This window comes from Montipora foliosa, chromosome 1 (assembly GCF_036669935.1).
Source record: "Montipora foliosa isolate CH-2021 chromosome 1, ASM3666993v2, whole genome shotgun sequence".
NCBI classification, from domain to species: Eukaryota; Metazoa; Cnidaria; class Anthozoa; order Scleractinia; family Acroporidae; genus Montipora; species Montipora foliosa.
Genome location: NC_090869.1, coordinates 4,654,836 through 4,672,335, shown reverse-complemented (window position 1 = coordinate 4,672,335; position 17,500 = coordinate 4,654,836). Strand labels below are relative to the sequence as shown.

General features: G+C 40.6%; 3 protein-coding genes across 3 annotated transcripts in view; 1 reads left to right on the top strand and 2 right to left on the bottom strand.

Moving 5' to 3' along the window:
• The window catches only part of LOC138002063 (dorsal-ventral patterning tolloid-like protein 1), a 17,936-nt gene extending 13,286 nt beyond the window's left edge, over positions 1 to 4,650 (top strand). The window contains exon 6 of the mRNA XM_068848199.1: positions 2,022 to 4,650. Coding sequence (XP_068704300.1) covers positions 2,022 to 2,263 — 242 coding nt within the window. The 3' untranslated portion in view covers positions 2,264 to 4,650. The remainder of the gene's footprint in view (positions 1 to 2,021) is intronic.
• Positions 4,651 to 4,792: 142 nt separating this feature from the next.
• On the bottom strand, positions 4,793 to 10,317 carry LOC138002158 (transcription and mRNA export factor ENY2-like). Its single transcript, XM_068848264.1, has 5 exons — positions 10,261 to 10,317; positions 10,117 to 10,185; positions 7,926 to 7,996; positions 7,669 to 7,743; positions 4,793 to 5,007 (listed from the first exon to the last, which is right to left on the bottom strand). The coding sequence occupies exons 1-5, from the start codon at positions 10,296 to 10,298 to the stop codon at positions 4,937 to 4,939; spliced, it is 324 nt and encodes a 107-aa protein (XP_068704365.1). The 5' UTR covers positions 10,299 to 10,317; the 3' UTR covers positions 4,793 to 4,936.
• A 1,935-nt stretch (positions 10,318 to 12,252) lies between these two features.
• The window catches only part of LOC138001640 (centromere protein T-like), a 6,449-nt gene continuing 1,201 nt past the window's right edge, over positions 12,253 to 17,500 (bottom strand). The window contains exons 2-8 of the mRNA XM_068848156.1: positions 15,970 to 16,129; positions 15,428 to 15,674; positions 14,716 to 14,919; positions 14,529 to 14,597; positions 13,340 to 13,444; positions 13,129 to 13,233; positions 12,253 to 12,580 (exon numbers count right to left, since the gene is read on the bottom strand). Coding sequence (XP_068704257.1) covers positions 12,460 to 12,580; positions 13,129 to 13,233; positions 13,340 to 13,444; positions 14,529 to 14,597; positions 14,716 to 14,919; positions 15,428 to 15,674; positions 15,970 to 16,129 — 1,011 coding nt within the window. The 3' untranslated portion in view covers positions 12,253 to 12,459. The remainder of the gene's footprint in view (positions 12,581 to 13,128; positions 13,234 to 13,339; positions 13,445 to 14,528; positions 14,598 to 14,715; positions 14,920 to 15,427; positions 15,675 to 15,969; positions 16,130 to 17,500) is intronic.

The window sequence follows — 17,500 nt, the reverse complement described above, 5'->3', positions numbered from 1 at the left end:
TCCGTGACTTTGCCTGTGACGGTCGGCGGCTGCACGAATTTCGATTCTTTTTCACAAAAATGACATTAAATTTGGAACGTGGAGTTTGGCATTTCTTGGTTATAGTTTTAAAAAAAGAGTTGTTTCTTCTGCTCTGACAGCGGTAAATTTACTTCTGTATGAACCCGGAACTCGCAGTTTATGCAAATTTAATATTTTTACGATTTTACGCGGCTGCGCCTGCTTGGCTAAAATACATTTAGGTTATGGTTGTTTTTCTCCTGTACATGAGATAACGAATTTAAAAAAAAGGGAAAGATATCATGTTATTTGTTTTTGTTCTAGAAACAGAGCAATCCCGCGTTGTCGGCTTTGGTGTAGTAACTAGGGAGCTTAAGATCTACGACGACGACGTCGACGAAAACGCCACAAAACAATGATATCATTGGTTAAAAGAGCATAAATAATCGTGCTGCACGTGCAGCACGAATTTAAGCTCATATTTTTGCGGTTCTCTGCATGACGACGACGTGAAATCACTAAATGTTAGGTTTTGACGACAACGTGAGCATGCAACAGAGAATCTTTCTTTCTCTATTTTCAGTCTGAAACCGCTCGTACCGATTTAGTTCTAGAATACTTCGCCCACATTGTACGACGTGAACGAGATGGAATAATCGCCAAAGACTTTAACTAGAGCAAAGTTCTATTTTGAGGTGACGTTTTCGTCGACGTCGCCGTCGTAGATCTTAAGGTCCCTAGTGACAGCATTGCGTGCCCTAAACAAATAACGCTGTGACTGGCGCTTCGACCGAATCCACGAAAAGCTCATTCCCCTAAACATTTTACTGATAATATATGGAAAAAATACTTTAGTTCTGTCCTGTAGCGATCATTTTCGTCCAGATCAAGATGACTTGCTCAGAAAAAATTGACAGCTTTTGGGCCGCGGTGGCTTCATTGTCTAGTTTCACTGAAGTTTTCGCAAACGCTCCACGGGAATCAAGCGGCATTGATTCACGTTTTGAAAATTTATTTTCAACCCAACTAACCAGTAAAAAGGTTTACCTGTATGAGACTCAAACGTCTTTACATAAACCTGCCGCAATCTTTACTTTTTCAATTTTAAACCTGAAAAACATGGGTGGCATAAATTTGTCACTTTTCTCGTCTTTCTCAAGTACGGCGTGAAAAATTTGACGGCTTGCGAGTTGTTCTCGCACTAGCGAGTTCGACGATCATCAGAGCAGTAGAAGCAATGTTTTGTTGAGAGAGAAATGTTTGAAGATCTTGCTGCGTTGTTGATCTCAGATAATCAATTAAATAAATAATTAATAATTAATTCAGGCGACCAACTTGGAGGGCTGGGCACCCCAGCTGAAATGCTCGGGAGCCCGAAGGGCTCTCCGAAATTTTCCTTAGAGCACAGCCTTGTGTATAAATGAAAATGAAATGAAATTTATGTAAAAATGAATAGACCTTATTCACGATGGCCGCCATGTTGGATTTGCTATTATCATGCAAATTACTACACACTTCTGAGGGGGCAAACAGCACAAGTTCGAGAGCTTATAACGAACATCTAAGCCGCACAGATGATTTGTTTCACGTTCATTGAATGCTTATCACCTAAGTAGTAAAATAGAATAATTACACAAGTTACTTGAATGTTTCTTTAGTGAAAAATGAACAGGAAGCGAAGTAGAAAGTCAAAATGTCAAAGGCAATCAAAAGACATAACATTTTTATACAGGGTACTTAATTTTAAATTCTAAAATGTACTTTTAGCAGTGTTAATTCAATATTTCGACGAGCCGATTTTCCGCAATTTGCCTTTTTGCCAATGTTTGCCCCCTAGCATAACAGATGGCTAATTTGCATGACAATTTGAAAACCAATATGGCGGCTTTTGTGAATAAGGCCTATGATCTCGGACAGAATTTCTCTCAGTCCCGGATAAGAATTTCACTCATTGATTTCATTAAACCTTACAGTGGTGCTTTTGGTGAAATGTTGCGTATCCCTTCTTATGATTTGTCTAGGTATGGGTGAAGCTGTGAAAATCGCTTTATATTGTATTGCTGGAGGTTTCTTAAGCTTCATTGTTATCTGCACTTCCTACAAATGTATACGTTGCATAGCGAAGCCACGCCGTGAAGAGGAAGAAGAAGAAGAAGAAGACACACTGGCAGCCTTAGAAAAGCAGGGTATTGAGCTGACTGAGAGCGTCAGGCGAAAAATTGAGTGGGAGAGAGAATACAGAGAAATGCTTGCCTCAATATAAATTATGTACATAGTTTTTTTGGTCGGCTAAAAGGGAGCTCAAACACGTGATATTTTTTAACCACGGACGAAAACCGGAAGTGAACATTTTGAATGCCAGGACAGTGTTTTCTCCCAACTTTGTGAACTAATCGTCTCTAATAGTAAAAATATACTTAGTAACAAGAATATGGAAGTGTCAAGATAAGTTTAAATCAGAAAACAGCTCACTTCCGGTTGTCGTTACGTAAATAAATAGATTTAGGTGGGAGGGTTCCGGCCCAAATGTGAAATACCACTACTCTTTGTGTATTTTAAACTCATCTGATGAGGATCGCTGATCCGCACGACCGGGTCTCTTCAAGCCTTCCTTCCGAGAGAAGGGGTCTGTCCGAGACAGCGTCAGGTTGGGAGTTTGGCTGGGGCTGCACATGTTCCAAGGTCACCTCAGGCAGGAAGGAAACCTGCCGTGGAACAAAAGGGTCCAAGCTGGCTTAATCCGGACTCTCGGTAGCAGTCCGGTCTTGCACGAAAGCGTGGCCTATCGATCCTTTGGCCCCTTAGGAGTCTTAAGCCATTATCACCGAAATCCGCGCGTATATAGATTTACGGGATATATATTATTAAATAAGTACAGTTGTATTGCCTGATATATTTTCGATATGTAAGAACTCAATCTCGTTCCCAGGGTCTCTTCTTCCCTTCCCTTCCATAGGAAAGGGAAGAAGATACTGGGAACGAGGTTAGTAAGAACTAGGTGTGCACAGAATGGATGGGCATTGATAACGGTGACGCCTGAATGAAGGCAATGGTGCAGGATAGTGATGACTGTCCACCCATGATGTCATGACAATCATGATGTCCATGAACGTAAAATTGTGTCCCAGATTAACATTTCAGAAACCCATTTAGCCAAACCAAAAAGCGGAACTCCCGGGTTATTTATTCTTGCAACAAGTTAACCTCCCTTGAGCCTGCAATCCAATCGAAACCCAGTACCTGGTCAACGGTCAACTTAAAATAGCTGACCTCGACGAGCTCTAAACTTGAGCCCGCGATATGGTCACATGATACTTTTCACATCGACATACAGGGAGGGGTGGACGGTCATTCGGTGACCAAAACCAAATTTTCTCGCAGAGATTGTTACAATATTTTCATACCAATGGTGCTCTGCGAGCGCGCAGCTCCGCTATCATGCAAAAAATGTCTTCAAAAAAAGTAACTTACTTTTTCGGATAATGAGGTAACGGTGGAAACACCTGCTCCTAAATCTCCCTTCTTTTATCATCTCGCTTGAAATTAAATATTTTCTGTTTTGTTAAAAGACATGGCCGGAGATTACGAAGTAGAATTGCCAAAATTAAGTGAAGCACGAAAGTCTAGGTGAATGTAATAAGGAGAATGCCTTTTGAACACTGTAAACAGTGATTGGTGCGTTTCCGGAAACGCATTTTTCCTGCCCGAGGGGCCCCCATTGGCGAAAAAAATCGTCTGGCGTTCTGCGCCGATGAAATCGAAACTTCAACATCCCCCCCCCCCCCTCGGGAAAACCCCGGGCATTTGACTATCTTCTGTGCCCGGGGAGTGGGGAATTTGACCTTTGCCTGCGTGGGGTGAGGAAAATTTAACCGGACGTTTCAGGTTTCAAATGATTTTTTTTTTCGGGCGCCGAAGTCGCTAACAGCTATAAAACACGTGTTTGGACGAGACAGAAAGGTTTAAAGGAAGAGATGTAGCATTTGTGAGCGATTGGCTTACAAAAAAAATCTTCTTTTATTAAAGACAGGAGAAGCCGACGACGATTATTCATTAGTAGGGTGTGATAGACAAATCCGACGATAGGGTAGGGCATTTGAACACCATTTTGGCCCGAGGGGGCGGGAATTTGAACGATCCAATCTTCAAAAGTTCAAATACCCGGACTTTGCCCGGGGAGGGGTGGGGGATGTTGAAGTTTCGAGTTGATCGGCGCATTAGAAAGAGTGAAATCTGCAAGTGTAAGGGATCAATGGGTTAAAAAACAGGCCATCTTGGAAGCTTTCAGATTCATTAGGAGCTCCTGTTTTTTATCCTATTTCTTTCTTTTTCAGGCAGGAAAGGGTTAACGGGGCCCGCTTGCAGGTGGTAGATGTTGTTGTCTACACCAAGCACGTATCAGCCGCCATATTGGAACTTTGTGCGTGGGATAGGTCTGGGCCGGGTGACAAAATGACGGCCAAGCTAACCGGCCTACCCGGCCCAGATCTATCCCCACGCGCTTAATATATGGCGTCTGATACGTGTTTCGTGGCGACAACAACATCTACCGCCTGCTGGGCGGCCCATTCCTGCCCGATAGACCCCTATTGACGAGTAAAATCGTCTGGCGCTAGTGTAAATGTCACTGTCGTCCAACAGCATCACGACTTAGTTGACCAATCAAATTAACGACCAGAGAGTATCAATGCCACCCGAAACAGTCCTTTTCAGGACTACACTCCCCGGACGATCGTACTTTACTTAATTATGATATGACTCCTGGGTTCAGGCCATTCAAGATAACACAGTCTCCATTCCAAAGCCTAATTTAGTCTCAGAGTACAAATTAAAGAACAAACTACAAGTGTGGCATGTAATTAAAACAATCGCAAGTAAATTAGTCTAATAAAGACTGAAATATGTTACAAAGGAATTTCGTGGCAAGTATGATGTACTAGGAATTTTCAGCAAGAAATGTTCGAATCTTAAGCAGCATATCTCTTTTCACTTCATCGGGTACCAATGCTGTCAAGAAAAAAAATAACACTTGATTATTTCCAGTACTGAACAATTTCTAGGGTGTGGTTACAGTTCGAACGCACGTTTTCAAACAAGCCCAACTACTATTTTGACAGTAGTCGTCTAGCACCATGTCAGCCGACAGTCTACCAACAGTTGGCCGAAGAGTTGATGGGATCGGCTTCGTTATCATACCAGCGACGACTTAATTGAACCGACAACTGTTAGTGAAGGAAACGCGTTTCCACGTACGAAAAGTTTAGTTGTTAACCGATACGTTCGGAGGGCGCCTGGAAAAACAGCGACAACAAATAAAGAAGGGCTGCCTTTAAAAATCGTTTGCGTCGCTAAATAACTTGCTCACAGACCGGAGAAAGGGAGTTATCGGCGCAAACAAAACGGCAGCGTTTGTCATCGACAACTACAGTAGTTTACGTTTTTAAAAGGAAGACAACTTTGTTGTCGACGGCTTGATTCACTTGATTCACGCATGCGATGTTTTGCCAGCGATAACTTTTTGCTACCGGCAACCCAAAACATTATCAATGGCAACTGAAGTTGCCTTGTCTGTGGAGACCCTACAATGGAACTGTTGCCTGTTCCATCTTATCATCACGGAATAAAAATATCACAGGAGAAGCTCCAGTAAAAACGATCTGGTTTTAAGTGGGCGTTTTGTCAATTTGAACCCTGCTTGGTCTTTCTAGCGAGAGAGAAAGGAAACGTCATCTTCTCCTATCAACCATTTATGTATAGAAAGACGACTATGGCTGTTTAAAAAAATCCTGGATGGACGTGCACCGGAATACTTGACCCAAAAACTCTCATCTTTCAAATACAATAAGCCATATGATACAAGGTCTCGGTTACCTTATCGCTTTCCAATTCCACGAACCAGTAACATGAAGCGCATGTTCTTTTATAATAGGGAATTTAAGATCTACGACGGCGACGGTCAACGAAAACGTCACCTCAAAATATAACTTGGCTCTATAATAAATCTTCGCGATTATTCAGTCTCGTTCACGTCCTACAATGTGGGCGAAGTATCCTAAAAATAAACTGGTACGAGTGGTTTCAGGTTTACTGCGCCTTTCAATAACATGCGGACTCTACAATTCAAAGCTCAATCGACAAATGCGTTTTTCGCTACCGTCAATCAAATGTTCGGTGGCTCCTCCCAGCTTCCGACTATGTTGACTGAACTGGGCTCAACCATGTGATTTGATTACTGCGCGCTCGACAGTAGTCGGAAGCTTCGGAGCCGCCGAACATTTGATTGACGGTAGCGAAAAACGCATTTGTCGGTTGACCGTTTGAATTTAAGAGTTCGCATGTTATTGAAAGGCGCAGTAATATAGAGAATGAAGGATTCTCTGTTGCATCCTTACGTTGTCGCCAAAACCTCAAATTTGGTGATTTCACGCCGTCGTTATGCAGAGGACCGCTAAGATGCTTGCTCAAATCCGTGCTGCACGTGCAGCACGATTATTAATGCTCTTTTAACCAATGATATTACTTTATTGTGGCGATGTCGTAGTCGTAGCCGTCGCCGTTTCTTAAATTCCCTAATGCTGTTAAACTCTGGAATGATGTTGCCAGTGATAGAGACTTTGTCTGTTTTTCAAGTGCAAAAAATTTCAGAAGAAGCTATTTTGATTTGATGTGCAAATTTACGCCTGACACCTTCAGGATTGACAAAGTTTCTTAGCTTATTTGGTAACATTTTTAGCCTCTAGTTTTACAGTATTTAACTACTTCTTAATTAGTATTTTAGCATTTTAGTATTGTAATAGTTTAGTACCTTAATATTTTAGCATTTGAGTAATTTAGTCATTGGTTTTTAGTTTAACAGGGCCATAAGGGAGAGTACAGTTTTTTCTACTGTAATTATGCACCCTATAAATAAAGTGTTCTAAGTGTCGTACTGGAATTTGGTCGAATAACTTAACTGTTAAACAGTCTAAAACTCGCTTTGAACAGTTGGCCAAGAGTGGAAGTGACGTTGCATTGACGTCACGACGCGCATGCGTGACACAATATCGAGGAGATCCGTGAAGTGTTCCTTCCTTCCCGCTTAAAAGAGGAATCAAGGAAAACTCTGCTGAGCAGGGTAGTCACTTCGTGCAATGCCGCCTAAATTCTGCGCTTAAGGATCCTTTGCCGAAAGGCAAAATTGTGAGGGGAATAGCTCATATATTAAAGAATGTGATATATTAATATTATTATCTACAGATTACATATAGTATATTTGAAAAAATGGATTGCCAAAAGTAGGCATACACAGAATAAATGGCCAATGACAGCATGTCGATCAGGATATTATGAATACTTTTGAAAAGATTAAGTTTCTGATACCTAGAACATATTCCTGCAGTAATTTCCCCTTGATGAACTAAGAAAAGCAACTCCCTCAAGTTATTGTTCTATACTGTTTCTGACCATCAGAAGCAGAATGGACATAGAGAGAATTGTATTTAATGACATCAGAGAGGGAACAAGAAATCTTTGTCAGAGTCAAGTGATTTGAGGATAAGGTGACAGTGGATGGAACCTTTTTGAAAAGAACCCTCCACTGATGACCAAAAAAATGACAATCTATTTATGGGAACGATCCATAGTTACATGTCAGCTAATAAAACTACCAAAATAATATCACTTGCTCACCTCTTCCCATCGGAGTTATTTCAGCCACTAGATCGTCAACAGTAACATTTTCAAGTCCTTTCTGCTTAATAACCTCTGTAAAATAACATGAATAGCATTGTTATTGATTTGTTAGAGATACATCATGTCTTTCACAATCCCCTTGCCGCACAGATACGAGTAAAACTCACCATGAATATTTTTACCTTTGGTTACATGAAGCAAACTTGTCATGTTATCTTTTTAAGGAAGTCTATAACCAATTAAATAACTTGTACCTTTACAATGACTTCTTAACTTATCGCGCCATCCACATTCTGTAAGCCTGGTTCGAAGGAGCTCCTTTAACCTGCGACATTGAGTTAGCAAAAGATCATTACAGTTCTAGAGCTCAAGCAGCGACTCAAGCAATATCAAAGAGTTTTTTTTATAAAATCCAGGATTGAATGGGAAACCGCACACAAAAGCTCATTCATTTCATTTCACTTCATTTCATTTTATTTGTTTTCACACTTGTAAGTAAAGATAAATAATTACAAGGGTAGAACCAAAGCCAGGGGCTTAAATGGCCTAATGGTCAGCAAAGAAAGACAAAAATTAATTACTTGAGTGATGGCAAGAATAGAGAAAGGCAACTAAACAGATATACAAACACACACTGTCGCACAACATTCAAATTGAAGAAAGGAGTTGCAAAAAATTTCAGTGATCACTGTCCTAGTAGTCAAAGGTCAAGCTTCAGAGACATAAAAATGAGGCTCTAGGCTCTTTTTAAAATTATTAACTACAAGAGTGTTTCGAACAGTGATAGTAGGAGTGTCATTTCAAATGTTAGGGGCTTGATAACAGACAGCAAATTGGAATCTTAGAAAGGATTTATGTAAGTTAAAGTGAGGAGTTTCATAATCACGGTAATCACAATTAAAGTGGAGAAGAGAAGAGAGAGGAGGAGGTAAGAGGTTATGAAATGGTTGGTACAGCTCTTGCCACCAAGCAACCAGTTTACTCATCCCACAGAGAGAGCCCGGGAGGTGGGGGGGGGGGGGGGGACTCCCATATGGAACAGACGGGGATGCTCGTCAGAAATTTTGAATTTAACCCCAAAAGGAGACCATCTGGGCGTGGCTCAAGCTTTTTGTGACCCCTAAAGGAGACCAATCTGGGCGTAATTCTGTGTGTAAAACATATTTTACAATTTTCACCTGGAAATCTTGCTTTTCCTGTGTCGCACAAGCTATGTAAAGTTAGTAAAACTCACAGTCATATGGACCCACGACCTTTGCGTAAATTGCGTGGCACATAAAAAGCAAAATTTTGAGGTACAAATGGCAAAATATGTTTGCTTTTGCTGGAGACATTGAAATTAGAAATGAAAAATATTTGAGTTTAGGTGCACTTTAATGTCCCCAATTAGTGCTCCAGCACTAGTACCACTAGACATTTAAATAAAGTTCCTTTCCTTTTCCTTTCCTTTCATCGCTTGCTAGTGTTTAAAGAAGAAACTTTATAAATGTATTGTCTTGTGTTGCGGTTATGTTGCATTGTGCAACGGTCAAACATATCCAGGCAAACTTGAAAGGAAAGAAACCCCTGACTTAGGAATCAATAAGTAGGGAACATATCTAATTCAGTATTCTAATGTGTCAACCAGTGAAATAACTCTAAAAGAACTCTTGTTTGATATCAATGTTTAATAATTATTTACGTTCACAAATTTCTAGCTTCTAAAGAAACAGTGGTGCTGCGTCGGTGGGAGAGTGAAACAGGAAAATTTGGTTTCATCAAACGTGTTGATAAAGGTTGAATTACCGGTACCACCATTTGGAAAGCTGACGTTTCGAGCATTAGCCCTTTGCCAGAGCAAATAGAGGAATTGTGAGTATTGCTGGTTTTTATGAGGGTGTGAAGGAGCTTTGCCATTGGTGGAAATATGGTAAAATGAATTTGTGAATAAATTAACAGAATGAGAGGCATTCATTGATTCTGTGAGGGGGCAACTAAACAATACAGGGCCACACAGGGCCAGCACATGCAAATTAGTTAAAAGCTTTTGTAGAACGAGACACACAACAACGGGAGCTTTTGTTATTCAATGATATGGAAACAATAAATATTTTTACTGCAAGGTTTTGTGGATAGTAGGAGAGAGTGAATGGAATTCTGTTGCTTTCTTCGTTCTGTGACATTTGTAGTGTGGAAATTTCTCGATCGACTCCGCTGTCAACACGTTTGGTCAGTACAACCAAATTTTCCTGTTTTAATTATTTAAGTAGGATGGATTCTAACATCAAGCTCGAAAAGAAGCTCTATAAGAACGAGCTTGTTGATTGGTTACGAGAGAAAACAGCCGTATCAGTCTTGTTAACTTGCGGTTAATTTAAAAAGCCAGAATGTCAGTTTAGCTACAGCGTTCGAACAATTATGCATACGTGTGAACTGAACTTTTCAGTTACGTATATCTCTGCGTACCTTTCGCGCTCTCCAGATTCTACCAACTTCTGGTTTATTGAAGCAGACAACTGGCCCTCCTTTATTCTTCTGCAAAGATTAAGAGTGGGCTTAAAAACACCAAAAGATATATTCAATGCAAGCTGAAACAAATCAACTACTTACTCAACCATCTTCCAATTCAACGTTCTTAAGTATGTCATGTAGTCTTTCACGAAATGCAATCTCACTCTCCTCTTGTGCCACAGGAATCCCAAGAAATGCAAAGTTCGAAATAAATAAAATCCTCTGACCTGCAAATCTCCCTTTCTCGCAGTCGGAAACTGAATTGCTAAGGGCGCAGCTCAACGAGGTCGGACCGAAGTAGCTGTGCTGCTGGTTAGGCTCTCGGCCCCTGAACACGACCCATGTATTCGGAGTACAGCACCACAGCCTGATGAAATAGGCTGGGAGCCGATTTTGAGGAGGGAGGAAAACCGAAGTACCTGGAGAAAAAGTCTCGGAGTAAGAATGAGATCAACTGAAGCTAAGCCCACATATGACCCGAGGCCAGAGTCGAACCCGGGTCACAGAGGTGGGAGGCAGGGTGATGACCACTAACCCACCCTGACACCCCCGGCCCATATCAAATATTCCAGCTTAATGGTGAGTCAGTGGCGAAGAGTTCTTTAAGCCCGCCGCACACTGCCTCGCGAGGCGGTTTGCTTCTCACGTGTGCGGGGAATTTTTGGTGAGAAATTCGCCTCGCGAGGCCGTGAGGATAAAATCAAACATGTTTGATATATTTCGCCTCGAGAGGTAAATTCTTCGTTGTGTCCAATTCACCGTTATTGTTGTGTGCAGCCATCGTGAGAATCAAGTTGAGCTTGGTCAATCAAGCAACCAATAAAAATACATGACATTCGCTGGTGACGTCAGTGACGTAGGAATTTCTTCCTCCGACATCATCTTGAACCGCTGGAGTCACGTGAGTATGCTATGTATTTTTATGGGATGCTTGATTAAACCAAGCTCAGCTCGATTCTCACGATGGACGCACACAATGAGGAATTTGCCTCGAGAGACGAAAAATATCAAACACGTTTGATTTTATCCTCACGGCCTCGCGAGGCGACTTTTTCACCAAAATTTCCCCGCACACGTGAGGAAATGGCTGAGCAAACCGCCTCGCGAGGCAGTTTGCTCAGCTCTTTCCTCACCGTGTGCGGCAGGCTTTAGTCCCTATTGTTTTGTCGTGTCCGTTGTCCACTAGTAACAACAGTTTGAATTTTGAAAATCTGTTCTATATTCAATTTTAAAAAAGTAATCTTGAAAAGAAACAATTAATTGAAACCAGCGTGATTTCGGACAAATGAATAACTCTTACTACCCTCCAATACAATCCTCGCATTCTCGGGTCGTACTGCGAAGTAAAGTAAAGGTAAGTCTCTGCTTACGAGTCAAAAGGCCCATCAGGCCGGCACTTATCTCCGGTTTCATTGGCATGAAGCGACTAGGAGTATTCCTACTCCCCCCTGGATGGGATGCTAGTCCATCGCAGGGTTACCCCCAGCATTTTGCCGGTAACCATTTATACACCTGGGTGGAGAGAGGCACCGTGAGAGTAAAGTGTCTTGCCCAAGAACACAACACAATGTCCCCAGCCAGGACCCGAACCCGGACCACTCGATCCGGAGTCGATAGCACGAACCATGAGGCCACTGCGAAGGCCCGCGTTTTTTTTCCAGTTCAACTGATGGCCTAACTGCGAAGCGCCAGCTGAATTGACCAATCATAGAACCTTACTGTAAAAGGAACATCAAGGTGGAAGATTTCCTCGCGACAACAGAAAACGTTCCCACAGAAACTTCACTATGATGAGGAAGGCTCGTCATTTGGTGGGTGTAAAGGAAGTTCGAACCATCTATCGTTTAAAAATCATTGATTTTGGAGCCAAAGTAGATTCTACACAGGTTTCTTTTTCGTGAAGGTGAGGAATCAACTTTCTATCAACGTTTTCCTTAACTGGCAAAACGACAAAAAAAAACGAGCCGCATTTCAGATTGTCTTCTAGAGCTTATTTCGCCAAAGTTTGATAAATGGAATCTATCGTATTCAGTTAAGTTTTAATTAGAAAAACAACTATCTTCACAACAGCCATGATTATGCCATATAATACAGTCTAAAAAACACTTTTATTTAAGTTAAAATAATTTATATGTACATAAAAATCACAATCCTTAAGCAACTTTCACCTAACAATGACATTTAAGATCCCGCAAGGACATTCACATACTCGTTGAATCGCTTCTTGGATCTATTCTTTGGGTTACTCTGGGTTTCATTCCTTGCGCGAATTGCCCGTAACACCTGACTCGTTTGTGTTTATTTCAGCAAAATCTTATTTCCTGCTTGTACTGTTGGGATAATTTCTTCTCTGTATTCCAGCGGTAGGTATTTTTCAACCAAAGAGTATAGAGATTCACGGTTAGTGATGAAACCTTGCCTGAAACAAAGAAGAAAACAAGAAAATAAATTAATGCAATGAGAAGCGTTCATTGACCTGGCAGGGATAGAACAAGATAAATTTCATTACTGTGACGTCGCGGAATACGATTTGCTCCAAACTCCAGACATTCCTTCCCTCACATTTTTCCTCGGGGTGGGCCTACAGCTAAACGTAGGCTAGGAATCAGGCCCAAGTTGTTCAAAAGGCGGATAGCGCAATTGGTTTCGCTATGACTTATCCACTAGATAGTGCTCTATCCGGCGGATAGTGCTATCCATCGTTTGAACAATTGGGCCTAGGACTCTTAAGATCACCGTTTCTCTGAGCTACAAGGACAAACTGGAAAAGTAATATGACCCCGAAGTCGCAATAAAAGAACTCGAAGCTTGAGACAATTCCGACTGCTCACAATCGAAATGACATTCATTTATGTAATCACCTAGTTCCAGGCTCTCAGATAGCGGAGGCGAGTTCTCGTTCCCACGCCTCCACTATCTGAGAACCTGGAACAGGCTAGTAATGACCACAGCACACTGGTTATTTACCTTTTCATAAGGAGCTCTACATCGGCCAGCTCAATAGTTGATCTGTGGGAATGCTGGCAGTAAGTCATCAAATCGGATGACAGCTGTTTGAAAAACAGGTTTGAACTGAAAAGCAAAAGACATCAAAAAGGAAAAGTAGGGTTAAGCCTAAGATTTGGTACCAGCTGATAAAACCAAATTTTGATAAGTTTGCCAATTTAATGGTGGTTACCCCAATTCAACTGCTTGAAGAGCTTCTTTAGACACTTTTGCAGAGGAAAAGTGCTGGAAGATATTCTTGACCAAAGCAGACGGCATTTTTGGTCCATATGGCTTCCTATTGAACAAAACAAAAGTCTTGGGTTATAGAGGATTAACATTATAAGATTTTCGAATGGTAATGAGTATTGACAGAAGTGATCCTCGCACTCATATCCCGGGACTTCGATGGGCAATTTAAGCAATTGTCTCTTATAGACATCTGAAAAAACCTGGTGGCTTAAACACAATTCAAACCCAAGACATCTGCAATACAATACAATACATACTTAATTGACCACTCCCCATAGGGGCTTTTCAGGGCCAATGAAACACAACGAAACGACAGAACAGAACAACAACAACTGTTAAGAATCCCAACTGGCTGGAGGCAAACCAGTTGGCTATTTACAAGTGCGGCTGGGAAATTGAACCAGGGACTACCAGGATCAAACTCAACCAGTGGTCAGAGCGGGTCTTGAACCCGGGATCTCCGGATCTCAAGGCAAGCGCCCTAACCACTGGGCCACACTACCTCCTAAATGCAATGCCAGTGCAATACTCTACCATCTGAGATCGAAAGCCCCTCAGTTGGGAGAAGGTCAATTTGTCAAGGGCTCGTGTGTTCTGGTGTTGAATTGCAGGTTATAGACGAAATTGAAATGAGTGATCCAAACACTTAGCTGGACAAAAGCCCAATTTCAAGATATTAAAATTCATTCCTAAACAAAAGGCATCTACTCGAGGCTCTGGGGAATAAATACAAGGTTTTGTACGAGTTAATATTCCCCAGAGCCTCGAGATGATGCCTTTTGTTTAGGACTGAATTAAAATCTATCGAACTTGGGCTATTTAAGTAATTGTAATAATCATTAAGCAATATTATTGTCACAATAATAATCTCAATAGGCCACTTTCGATAGATTAAAATTCAGCTTGAAAGAGAGATTTAGAGGACAAAGACAAAGGAAGGTGGATGATATGAAGATATTTTTCACATTTATTCCAACATGTTTCTATTGTTTTTGTCCTCTGCCTTGCTATCAAGCTGAAGGATATTTCGAAAATGGCCTATTATCAAGCAATTTAAGCAAATTGTCTCAACATTATTGATTGCCATCATTGTTCAGTTTCTAGTCAGCACTTTAAAAGAACGTACTCACTTGGAAGTCTTCCCTGAAACCTTCCTTTTTGACGGTTTTCCTCCAAAAAACGGTCTTGTATCAGGGTATCTAAAGGCAAAAAATAAAATTGGATTTTATAAATGAAACAATGACTGAAAAAAGATAAGTAATCCTCTTGGATCCCAGAGTGAACCACAGTAAGTTGTGAGAATTTTCTCATTGTTACCTTTGTGTTTCACTGAGCATTAAGCTAGACACCTCAGTGACTGGTGCAGACGACATGTCAAGGGGCAACTCAGGGGTAACCAAGTCCTTCCATTCCCGAGATGTTGGCATGGCATCATCGCTGATCAATGTGTCTGTTTGCTCAACGTGTTCCGATACAAGTGATGATAGAACACCAAGTTCTTGAGATTCTTGATCACCTTCACTGGAATTTAACAATTTAAACAAGAAGAAAAATAATCATAATATCATAAAAATTATTGTGTTTGTAAATTTCTTGTGCGGCTGCACTTTCTGCAGTCAAATGCAAAAAACAACAAACAAAGCCTTAGGCCTTGGAGGGTTGATAGAATTATCCACTGGATTATTAGAATATCCACTGAATAATATGAATGATCTAAGCCATTTTAATATTATTGCACTTACTGTATACACTGTGACAACGTATCCACAATTAAAAGTTTAGGATCTGGCCAGGAAACCAGTTTTGGACTTGACCCAGTGGTAGGTAGTCACTAAATGTAGCACTAAACAGCTTATCAACAACAAAGGAAAGGTATGGAAATGGCATGCAAATCAAAATGTTATTATGCACACAGCAACCTAATCAAGTACATTCCATATGGTACAAAAAACTCTCAATGTTTGTTTGCATGCTTCACATTGCACAGTGTATTTGTACTGTTTTAACACAAACTTAATAAGCACCTTACCCCTGGAAAGTTTTTTTGCCATCCTTACAAGAGACCAGGGGACTTGTAGTTGCATCTATTGTAGTCGTATCATCTGTATCAACAATGGTTGTCATGGGAAGTGACCTTTCGACAGAATTCTCCTGTTTATCAGTAATGCTTGTGACGGGGGAAGAGCTGGCTGTCCCTTTGGATGCTTGCAGTAAAGCATCATCATCATCATCTTTATCAGCAGACAAGATTGGTTCTACAGGAGTTTCTGGTAAACCTAAAAATGTGAAATCAATAAAGCATTCCTACATCTTACATGTATAGCAATCCAGGGTGACTGTCAAGCTAGTAAAGGATGCATACAGTATGTGGTTAACCCATTGACTCCTGCGAGTGAGACCTGCGAGTGAGACATATTTTACTCTCTCTGATGCCAGACGATTTTACTTGTCAACTGAGGGCATCCTACAGGGTGCCTGACGAGTCAATGAGTAAGATAAATCCATTCTTAGACTAATATTATTATTGTAAAGGAACATGTTTAAAAGATCCCTCAAAGTGAAGCCTTATACCTTCATGTAAAAGATTTTGAATGATAGTCCTTGGGGTATTATTTTCATCCACATTACTTTGCCTTGTGACTAATGTTTCATTTGCATCTTTTTTTGACGTTACTGTAACTTGTTTCACTGCACTTGCTGCCACTGGAGCTGCTTGAAGATACCCTGCAATCTATGAAAAAGATATGTTAACAATAACAATAATGTCATTATCCTAGTCAAAATTTATAAAATATACAAGTAAAAAAATACTGTTTTATGCTTTTGTATCACAGGAATAACTTTTGCTGTCTGAGAGTAACTCAAATAATCATTATAAATTATCTCTGAATTAAATGTTGATGAGACACCCTGTTGTTCCCTAAAAAACTATATTGGTTGAGGAAGAAGGGGTGTTTGAAACAAAGTTGGAAATGACTGTTTGTGCCAGCAGGAACAAAAACAAGGTGGAAAAAAAAAACATCACTTACAGCCACGATTGCAGCAGGAATTTCAATAAAATTTGTAGTTGGCGGCTGGTTTGCATAGAGTAATCGACTGCTGTCATTGCCAAAATGAATTTGAATCTTAGCTCTTTCATTACTAAGACTTCTCTGAGTGAAGTGCCAGTACCTATTGAAACTACTGTTCGCAGCACAAGTAAACCATCAGCCAAAGTCAACCACACAAGTTGTGAGTCAATTTCATGTCAAGAACAAGTCTTTGCAACAACTATATTTCTTCCAGGATTCACACTAATGGCAAAGGACAATTTTGATTGTAAAATGGCAGTTCTGTCAAGGAAATGGCAAACAATGTTATAACCTGGGGCACCAGCAGTGGAATGAATGGCATTGTGTTTGAAAATAAATGGACCTTCATTTTCTGTACAATTCTCCTATATGACTTAGGTTACAAGAGGTAAGGCTTGAATCAATGTGGATTCTACAAGACATCATTAAGGTTACTTAATAAATTCACGGGTGACCTTCAGATAAAAATTCCAAAACAATTTGTATTGCTAGTTTCAATAATATCCTGACAAACTACCGGTATACATCAGAAGAAAGCATAATAAAATATAATGTAGTTTACGATGAAAATATAGTTTAAATGTGTTTTCCTTTTAGTAAGCATCAGGAACCGGTAAGGAATGAAACCACCAAGGTGTTCTTCTAGAGAATTTGAGCAAATTTGTAGGGTAGGTAGATCTGACCGATTTCCGTGAAATTTCGCCAAAACCTTCCAGAGATGATGACAAACAAAAATGTGTCGGGAAATTCTGATATTCAAAATATTTTTCCCATGGGGTCCATTTACGCAACACATCTCACACATTCTTAGCTACTCCAACTGGATATCTAGACAACCAATCAGAATATCGAAAAAGCCAGACAATCTTTTGTTGATTGATGCCTTGTGAATAAGACTGTGTAGCCATTTTGTTCGTACTGTGGAATCCAATAGCTGATTAATTCAATAGAAGAACCCTTGGTCGTTTCAAGCCTTACCGGGGTGGATGGGTTAATTAATAGTCCACAAATGAATACCCCATCACCCTGGG